This window comes from Tauraco erythrolophus, chromosome 3, assembly GCF_009769465.1.
Source record: "Tauraco erythrolophus isolate bTauEry1 chromosome 3, bTauEry1.pri, whole genome shotgun sequence".
Taxonomy (NCBI): domain Eukaryota; kingdom Metazoa; phylum Chordata; class Aves; order Musophagiformes; family Musophagidae; genus Tauraco; species Tauraco erythrolophus.
In genome coordinates this window covers 92,259,802-92,269,694 of record NC_141467.1, presented here as the reverse complement: position 1 = coordinate 92,269,694, position 9,893 = coordinate 92,259,802, and the positions used below count along the sequence as shown (strand labels likewise).

Below are 9,893 nucleotides of genomic sequence, written 5' to 3'. Positions count from 1 at the left end.
ATCATACGGTCATAATCACTCAGATTTCTTGCATAACCCAGCACTTCTTCCCTCAGCCTGTGATGGTCCACGTGGTGCTGGGACACCCCTTCTTCTCAGCATGATCCCTGCAACTGCTGGGCTTCACCCTGCAAACGCAGACTCCCTGCACTGGTTGCTGGCTGACTTTCAAAGCGATGCACTAAATCAAATTCCCAAGGTCAATACTGGAGATTTGAGATTAGAAATGGTGCCGCTGCAGCGACGTAGTTGAAAAGTGAGGAGCTTTTCTTTCTTGGGAAAAAAAAAAAAAAGGATTTTTGAAAAATTAATCTAGACTGCAGAAAAGTTCAAATATGCTGAAGTTTCTGCCTCAAAACTTCCCAAGGTCAGGGTGGATGGGATTTTGAGAAACCTCATCTAGTGAAAGATGTCACTGCCCATGGCAGGGGAGGGTTGGATGAGATGATCTTTGAAGGTTCCTTCTGACCCAAACCATTATGTGATTCTGGGATTCTGCGGTGTCTGAGTGGTCTCTCACTGTGATCACAGTAAATAAAGCTTCTGTCTGGCCTATGCTAAACTGTACCTGTGTTATTACGTGCCTAGAGCCCCCAGATCTCCGACAGCGGTGAGGAGCTGATGGCAGCTCCTATACTGAGCAGCACCCTTCCCAGTAGCTTATGGCCCAGACAAAAGAAATGTGTGTATATAATGAAAGCCCATTCTCTTGTCAGCATACAAGCAGACTAAATTAAGAAAGCAGAGGCCACCTAATTCATGTTGTTCTTGGCTTCCAAATGATGGATTTTTTTTTCTACAAACCACATTAAAAAAAAATGTTGCACAAGTGCAGAAATCTGATTTTTTTGTGTGTGTGTTAACTAAAGTTCTTCTGATTAGTACATTTCAAGAGACTTAGGTTAAAACACATTGTGAAAGATGTCCATCAAAACCTGAGCACCAGAGACTGCTGGTCCTGGGAGACCCTGCCCGAGAAAGGCTGTCCCAAGCCATCTCTTCGCTGCGGGACTTGAGTCTCCTTCTCTGGAGATGTTCAAAACCCACCTGGATGAGTTCTTGTGTGATCTGATCTAAGGTGGTCCTGCTCCAGCAGGGGGATTGGACTAGACAATCCTTTGAGGTCCCTTCCAATCCCTAACATTCTGTGATTCTGTGATTTTGCTGGGTGCAGGGCCCTGCTCTCAGCCATGCCCCGTGGTGCAAACACCAGGGTCCTGTGCCCAGCAGGTACAGATGCGCGTGAGGACATCCAGTGTCAGCAGCCTGTCTTCCGCCATGTGCAACGAAAGCCCATGGCCAAGGCCATCCCTAATGGCCACTGTGTACAAACAATGTCCTGATTGTGCCTTGTGGACTCTCCTAGAAACGCAGTCACTGCGTCCGTATTAATTAAAAACAAAGCCTGCTTGCAATGCCCAGTTCGTGAATCGGTTCCAGCAGCCACACTGAAGCAATCTTTGTGGGGACCTGGCTTGCTTTAAGTTAAAAAAAAAAAAAAAAAAAAAAAAAAAAGAGAGAGAGACCACTGGATCAGCTTTCCTGGACGAAACCTGGCATCTGAAGGTTTGGCATCACACCACAACCTGCCTGGACAAACGCACCCGGTGCTGCCCTTCTGCCGACGCCAGCAAAAGCCATGCCAGTCTTTTGCCAGCCCGTTTGTTTGCCGTGGGAGAGCTTCAGCTTTATTGTCTGTGCGATGACAGACTGCAGGGCCGCTGCTATTGTTTTGTTTGAGTTGCAGAGATCTTAAAGAGCCCCAGTCCTGGCCCCTAATCCCACCGTGGCTGGGGCTGTGCAAATACAGAAAAGCCCAGGTGGGTCTTGTTCTTCCTAAACCTCCTGCTGAGCTCCCTGGGAGCGCTGCTAGTTAAGCAAAGTGGGTCAGCGCTCCAGACACACAGATGTACGCGCACATCAGACCAGAGCGACACAAACAGGAATGTTAAGCCGCCAAGTGGCTGTTAAAAACTGTGCACAAGGACAATTAAAATATTAGCAGCTTTTCATGTAAGCCAAGCAGACAGAAGCAGCAATTAGTTTCAGTTACAACTTCAGAGTCCTGGAGGAGCGCCCTCGGTGGCATTTTCTTTCTGGCCACTTGACGCTTCTATCCGTCGAGCTGACAACCCACACAGGGTGCACGGATGTGACTGCACAGGCATGTGCCTCCACGCTCACCAGAGTATGATGCACAGCACACAGCGTGATGGGACACATGCACGGTCGCCAGCAGGCTGCCTCTGCCCGTGCAGGAGCTGAGGTTGCTTCCCCACCTCCTGCCCTTGGCCCATGTCACGTAAACACAGTGAGCACAGGCACTGCCCCATCTCGTTACTTCTTTCCAGTGACAAACCAGACAACTTCATTGTAAGGGAAGGCACTGAGTGCACACTTCTGCCCACTGCAAACCTCCCTCAACACTTAAATTTTGTGCTAATGCTTAACAAAAATTCTTCCATATAGATGAGTAATGGTGATGGTTTCATTCATTCAGGCTGTGATCGTAACCAAAATAAAGGTGCCCTGCCAAATCCTCCTTCCCAGGTGCTATCAACGCCCTCTCACAGGGAAGAGCCATCTAACACCAGGGAACCAGACATCAGTAGTTCACCAGGTCCATTTTGATCTGGTTAGTGTTTGCCAAGCCGATTACTGCAAAACCAGTTAAAACCCTGATTGTGGCTCTAAAGACGCTGAACTTGTGCACCAAAGAAATCTGGTGTGGGCCGAGTTTGGGTTTTATATGGAATTAAAAAAAAAAAAAGCCAGCAAGAAAAAGGTTACCAAAATGTTTAGCCTTTGTTTTATTGAGTTACAACAAATGAGCAACAAGTTAGAAAAGTTGGATTTATTCAAACTCCCTAGCACAGTATTTGTGCAGTGTACTGAAAGGTGGGTAAGTTTTCCGAACCCAGCTTGTCAGAGGAACGCACCGGACGACGCCTCTTGCACCCACTCGCTTATGCACCCACGCTCCCACTCTCCCTCCTCCTCACACGTGCATGGACCGACACCTCCACACAAATCCGAATTAGCAGTATTTGAAAAAAAGTGCACTCGGGAACCTAGGATTGATCTAAAAATTTAGTGGCAAGGGTTAATCAGAAATTTCTGTTGTGTGCTACTACAACATCTAAAGGTGGAGGGCAGACTCTTGGTTATGGCATCCATCATTGTACCAGCCGAAGAAACACAAACAAATTTGAATTATGAAGCATCTTAATTTCCTCGCTCCAACCCCTCTGGGGGTTGTACTGCATGTTTAAACAAAAAGTGCTACAAAAAAACCAAAAAAACAAACCAACAACAAAAAAAAGGCATTCTAGCCAGATCTTCAGAGACCCGCAGCCAGGGCTGACTTGTGAAAAGTGAAGTACAGGAGCTGGAGAAGACTCGCCTTGTAGGAGCACAGAAAAGCAGAGATTTAAATATTTCAAACAGTAGCAGGCGGCTATAAAACAGAACAAAAAGGTCAAAATAAAAAGAAAAAAAACAAACCCCCACACACTCCAGAACACCCCTCCCCAACCCCATAACGCATTTAAGTGGGCTGAAATGTAAACCAGGGTGGGGATCTGGGCTCAGGTGTTGATCCGCACCAAGAAGACTCCAGAAGATTACAAATCCGTCTTAAAACGCTTAAGAAAAAATTCTCCTCTCCCTCCCCGACAAAAGACACGATTCCCTCCCCCAAACCAGCCCCCGAATTTTGCAATGGCATTATATGCAAGAATAACTTGCCCCTATTAAAAAGTTACCAAAATTTCCACGTTGTACAAATCTGTTACAGTAGAGGAAGAGGCTGGGCAGGAAAGTGGGTGGGAGAGAAGCTAAGGAGAAACCTATGTACAAGGACCCTTTTCTCTTTCTTTCTTTTACTTTTTTAATGCAGTAGTAGGACTTTGGCACTATAAACGATCCCATGATGATGCTCCATGAGAGTATTTCTTGCTGTGCCTCCGCAAGCGCACTTTGAGACTTGGAGTCGCAACACGCTATCTCACCCCAGGCAGGAAAATAGAGTTTTCTTCTATTTTCAGACAGCATTTCCCCTTCAACGTCAGGACAGTGCAGCCGAGGAGTACCCTGCAAAAATTGTAAGAGCAGCATGTTATTTTTGAAGGCGCTACAAACAACTATGTGAGCTGTCAACTAACATGGTGTCCAGTTGACATCCCTGCACACGCAGTAGCACTGCATTTTGTGTTAACCATACCCTGAAGTTTATCCCTATCACAGCCTGATGCTGTGGTAGGGTGCTGGATTTTTGCTGTATATAACACCCAGCTAATAATGATGAGGCTTTGAGCAACCTGGTGTAGTGGAGGGTTTCCCTGCCCATGGCAGGGGGGTTGGAACTAGATGATCTTTGAGGTCCCTTCCAACCCAAACCATTCTACGATTCTATGATAATAACCCCCTATAGATTTCTAACAGGGCCATACAGCCCAGCCTTGACTCTGCAGATCCCTCACTACTATACACCTCGGTCAGATCCTCATGCTGGCTCAAAGACCATGTGCACATGGGTTGGGGGCAGCTACTTTGTGACCACAGGACGGGTGGTGCTAAAGGCAAGAAGGCTTCAGATCTTTCTTCCCCAGTAAATCCTCTCATTAAATACTTTTTTGCATGATTTTAGAAAACAATCATACAAACTGCAAGACAATGGAAAAAGCTGCATGTGCCTGCGTTCTACAGAGCGGCTCCCTGGGTCTGCTACAATTCCTGCAGCCACGTAATGGCTGCACCATGGACCAGAGATTAAAAAATAACCCCCAAAGACCAACCTTCAAATACTGAGCCATCTACACAAGTCCCCATTTCCCAGCACAGAGCAAGGGCTCTATGACAGGGATTGTGTTCAGCAGTTTTCCCCACTGAGGTGTAAATGTCCAAGAGGTGCAAGCACCTGCTTAGGCTGGAGCTGCATGCAGCAGCACACGGTGGCTTTTCTGCACCATCCTCCTCACCTGTCCTGCAGCAACGCGTACCAAAACCTGAGCTAATCTCTTATTTCACACCTTTTACGAACATTACTGCCAGGTCTGTTACTTCCCACAAAAGCGGTGAGCTCTGTTGGGCATCTGCAACGCAGAAAGCAATGTGGTCAAGCCCAGTAAAAGGGCACAGGCTTGCACAAACACCAAAGGCAGAAGTCCTCCCCATCCTTGCGACCTTTCCTCAAACAGCCCTCTGCTCCTCCTAACTCTTAGGAAAATTTTCCTTGCTGTGTTAGGTTTTGTGTCCCCTTCTGAAGTCCTTCATTGCGTTACAGCTTGAGCCTCTGGCACATCTCACTGGTTTCAGGGGAAACGGCAAGTTCTCCTTATTTCAGCCTCACTCCCTGCAATGCTTTAGGGTGACTCGAGTTCTGTATAAACAACTGGTGAATCCCACACTGACTTCTGGAGGGTGCCTTGGTGCCCAACACCAGTAACAGGCACTATAGATAGCTTTATAGATGAAACCACAAGAAAAATGAGAACTTGGACAGAAAGGGAGGGAAACCCCAATGCTGTTCACTTTCACCAGTTTTATATACAGAGGACTAGTCTGGGCCACCAGCAACTGAATGATCTCAGCTCCTGCAGTGGTACAAAAGGGGTTGGGGACACCAAGAGGACCCAGACTACCTCTGATGTCCAGTATGATGCATATAGCAGAAGAAAGGGGTGACTTCCTTTGGACTCTTCCCCCGCCCCCGCCCCGCCCACTCTGGTGTTCAGCTCCCAGACGTGGTTTTCCTTTGGCACATCTCCACAGAGCAGTGGTTGCAGCCATCAAGAGTCAGGGCACACACGTTCTGTGGTGTCCACCTACCTCGCTCCCACCGTGCGAGGGACTTTGGTACCTACATCTTGCAGGGTTTGGGCTTAAAATGGAGGTCATGAGACAACTCTAAAAAAGAAAAGTTGACAGTGGAGAAGGTGGTGGTGGTGGTAAAAAAAAAAAGTTTCTGAGAAGAAAACAAAGGCTCTGGGCTGAAAACCCCACAGGGAGACAACGCTGTGAAGAAAGCCAGCAGTAGCTGCCAGCCACTCTGGCATGCTCTGGTCCCGCTCTCATGTCTGAGCTGCAATTTGCTGTATTTAATTTAGGACCAGTTTCTGTTTGTCAGGCTTGCACAAATGGGGACAACAGACCTAATTTTGACCCATGCTGTTGGAAGGCAGGAATATCTCTATTGATGGAAAAGCAGCTAAGGCACTCTCTTGATAGAGCAGTTGGGTCTCGTTACAAGAGGCTTCATTACACAGCATCTGGAGCATTTCCAGTGGTGGCTCTACTGCACACTACAGCAGACACTCAACATCTCAGAGGCCCTGGTACCCTCCAGTGACAGGTCTCCCACCTTCACTGTTCAGGAAACTTGACCTGCTCTGTCCAATAAACGTAATTTTGCCAAAAGCTTCAGATATGGACTTGGTAACAGAGCCTTTTCTTGGTCCAGGGATGGTACTTCAGAGCCCGGTATGAACCGTGCTCTTGCTGAGGCCAGGCACTCGAGAAACTCCCATTAGCTGCAGCAGCAGCATCTGCCAAACACGGATCAGTTTTGAAAAACTTGATTTTCTAAGGCATAAGGTCTGTCTAGGCTGTAACACAAATACTTCCTAATAGTTTCAGGAACTCCTAAAGCTACACACCAGAGCTGAGAGTGACTGAGATGATCTGGATGAGTCCAGGTTTCACAAAGCCACACACAGACTCAGCCAACAACAGGCGTATGAGATTGATCACCGAAAAACATTCACTTTAAACTATGTACATCAAGCTGAGAAAATAACAACCCCATGAATATCAAAGGAGTGTGTTTTCACACGATGTAAGGTTCAGCGGTGAAAGTTTCACATAATGCCCATGGCTGTGAGAGCATCAAGAAAAGTTTTTTGTCAGCTCTTCAGTCCACCTCTTACCTGCATCTAGGACAGTGACACGACCCCTCTAAGGTACAAAGGATTATGATGTTAGGAAAAATCAGACTTTTAGGTGACAACAGGCAGAAACAAGCTCTCCATCAGGTCTTACGCAGTCTTTGCTTTTGAGTCATACCCTGGACGTCACCTAAGATAATGCCTTGTTAATTTAACTTAATTTAAAGTTTCAGTTAAAAATTACGTAAGATAGGCTCACAAAGATAAGACTGAAAGCTTATCCTGAAGGAAAAAGTAGCCAATAGCTGGGATTTTTCCACAGGTTCTATCAGTGTGGATGATAAAGTTTACAGCTTTCGTGTCACAATGCCTGTGACAACACCTCCACGCAGGCACTGGAGAGCACGCACTTGTGTTTCTGGACTGAGACTTACAGTGAAAATAAAGGAAAACGAAAAAGACTTGGAGGTTTTGTCAAGTCCCCAGGCCAGCACGCTGAGAAATGGGCAAGGAGCAGAGGGCAAAATGATCCTCTGATCTTACTGCATGGTCTTCACAGCAGAAGCCCTGCTCCAGTGCATCTCTTCTCAGTAGGTATATCTTACAACCAGCCAGTGGGAAAGCTCCTCATCAAAAGGATAACCCAGCAAAAGTTTAACTGAGATCAAAGTTCTTACTAAAATTCCTCTCTGATAACACTTGAGCACCTCCACAGCCCTGGAGCTTTACAGCCAGCACCTAGGCCAGGGCACGAAGTTCACCCTAACATACCCTACGCTGCTACCAAGCACAAAAACACAGACATCAAACCTACACTGCTGGAAGAAGGTTGTTGCAGAGCTTAGTTTCATGGTATGAAAGGTTTCATGGTGAGAAAGTGGTTTCAGACAACTCCCCCTCACCATTCCCTCTCCTAGCCCCTGGTCTGCTCCCTCTCCTCAGTACGAATGTTTATAGCTAGAAGTAGTAAATGATCTGGAATAACAACCCTGAAAAAAAACAAAAACCAAAAAAACAACCAACCAACCACAATGCATTTATTCATTGCACATTTGATTTTAAAAGGCAGATCAGATCTCAGCTCTCCTTTCATACATGGCTGCACAGCAGTGGCACCTCAGCATGTCTTTGGCTGATGTTCCTGTGTCCTTCCTCCTTTAATCTCTGTCTGCCACACAGGTAACACTCCTCACACCCCTAATTACCAACTTCTGCAAGCGCAACGCAGGGCAGTGCCTTGCATTGCAGTCTGGAGCTTGTAAGATACTTCGCGGTACAGATGCTGTGACGACCTCTCTCAAAATTAACTGACACACCTCGTGGTTCAAAATAAAACCACTTCAGGGTTTCCCTTTTCAACTCAGAGAAAATGTCCAGGAGGCTTTTGGACAAGTATTGCACAAGGCAAAAGCAGAAGGCTCTAGGCTCGCCCACAGGGCTGGCTAAGAAAAACTGCACCTCTGCAACAGATAGTAGTTCAATTCAAGTACTGCCAGTTGAAATAGTAAAAGTCTCCAGTGCAAGTGTGGATTGGACTTCTCTCAGTCCTGGCTTCTGTATTTCATTTGTTTATTTCAAATTTTTACTTTTTTTTTTTAAAGAAATGCTGAAGTATATTATACTTATTAGACACCACAAAACTATCACCTCTTTCTAAAATAGGTGTTCTCTTGCCGTGGTTGTTGAGGCAGTGTGCTGCGCTTTCTGTAGGGTAAGTTCTAGCTTAAGGAGACTCCAGCTTAGGAGAGACAAACTTGGTAACACAGAGCACAAAACATTACAGGCTCCAGTGAACTCAATTCCACATGCAAGTCAAGAAATGCTGACAGTGCTTGCTCCAGATTTATACCTGTGTAACTGTGATCAGAAATGGGTTTCGAGTCTCCAAATAACATATCCCTTCACATTAGGAAAGATCATATAAAACCTCCTTAAAGGCAGGCCCTGCAGCTTGCTTTTAAATTCAGAATCTTGTGAAGAGCTGCTAAAACACCCACACAGCTTAGTCTGGGGCATTTCCTAAGCCTCTAGAGTGAGCAAGCAGAACAAAGCAAGGCTGGAGACAGTTCTCACCTGCAAGAGGAAGAAAGCACATTTGCATGAGCCACTTCAGTCCCCACAGCAGTGTGGGGTTTTTTTTAATGCTTGCTGTTGCATAAAGAAGCATCTCTGTCCTGGGCCCTTCCCCCAGTGCCCTTTTTTTCTAAGCAGGGCAGGATGCTGCAAAGGAAGGACCCGAGGTGCAAAAACCAGGCACAGCCTCTATTCACGGGAGATCAATGATCTCTTAGTAAGGGGGATATGAGCAACTAGTGTTACCTACTATCTCTTCGTGTGGCTCAGCCGGTATGTTTTACATCAAGCACTGCAGAGGTTACATAGGTTGTTTAAAGGCATAAATTCTAAAGTTTAATCATTTATCAAAAAAAAAAAAAAAAAAAAAGAAAAAGTCTCCCTTATACAGGACTTGACCCACAAGGAGACAAGAAACAAAGCCAACAGCACTAACCCCTCCCCTACCATGCAGTTGCTTTAGTTGACGAGCAGGATGGGTCTCCCTTGTGTTCAGGCACCCAGCAGGCACAAGGATCCGTCAGGGACGGGCTCTAGGAACTTACACTGAAGAGGGGCTACGGGATGCTGGAAGCACACCCAGACAGAGGCAGGCTCAGAGAAACAGGGCATTATCAGCATTACCTGTCTATACGTGGGAATTGTCTCCAGATACACTTTCAGAGTCCAAGTCCGCCAGCTCTGTCTGGCCTTCGGGTGCCGTTTGGCTCCAGCTGTCCGTACAGTCCGATGCAGCATCATCCTCACCCACCGTCACCTCCACCCAGTTGACCTCTGCTGGCTCCTCGTTCTCCTCGCTACCATGGCCGTCGTGGCTGTTGCACTCCAACCTGTCCGTACCCTCCGCTTGATTCCCCAACAAAGAGTCTTTCAGTGGTTCACAGTCTCTTTTTGCTCTCACCGCTAGCTTCCCCTCGTTCTCTTCATTCAGTTTTT

General features: G+C 46.7%; 1 protein-coding gene across 1 annotated transcript in view; it reads right to left on the bottom strand.

The window, feature by feature from the left end:
- Positions 1–3,321: 3,321 nt before the first annotated feature.
- Positions 3,322–9,893, bottom strand: part of ZHX2 (zinc fingers and homeoboxes 2) — a 76,926-nt gene continuing 70,354 nt past the window's right edge. Inside the window, 2 exon segments of the mRNA XM_086609551.1 lie at positions 3,322–4,092; positions 9,582–9,893. Coding sequence (XP_086465677.1) covers positions 9,586–9,893 — 308 coding nt within the window. The 3' untranslated portion in view covers positions 3,322–4,092; positions 9,582–9,585.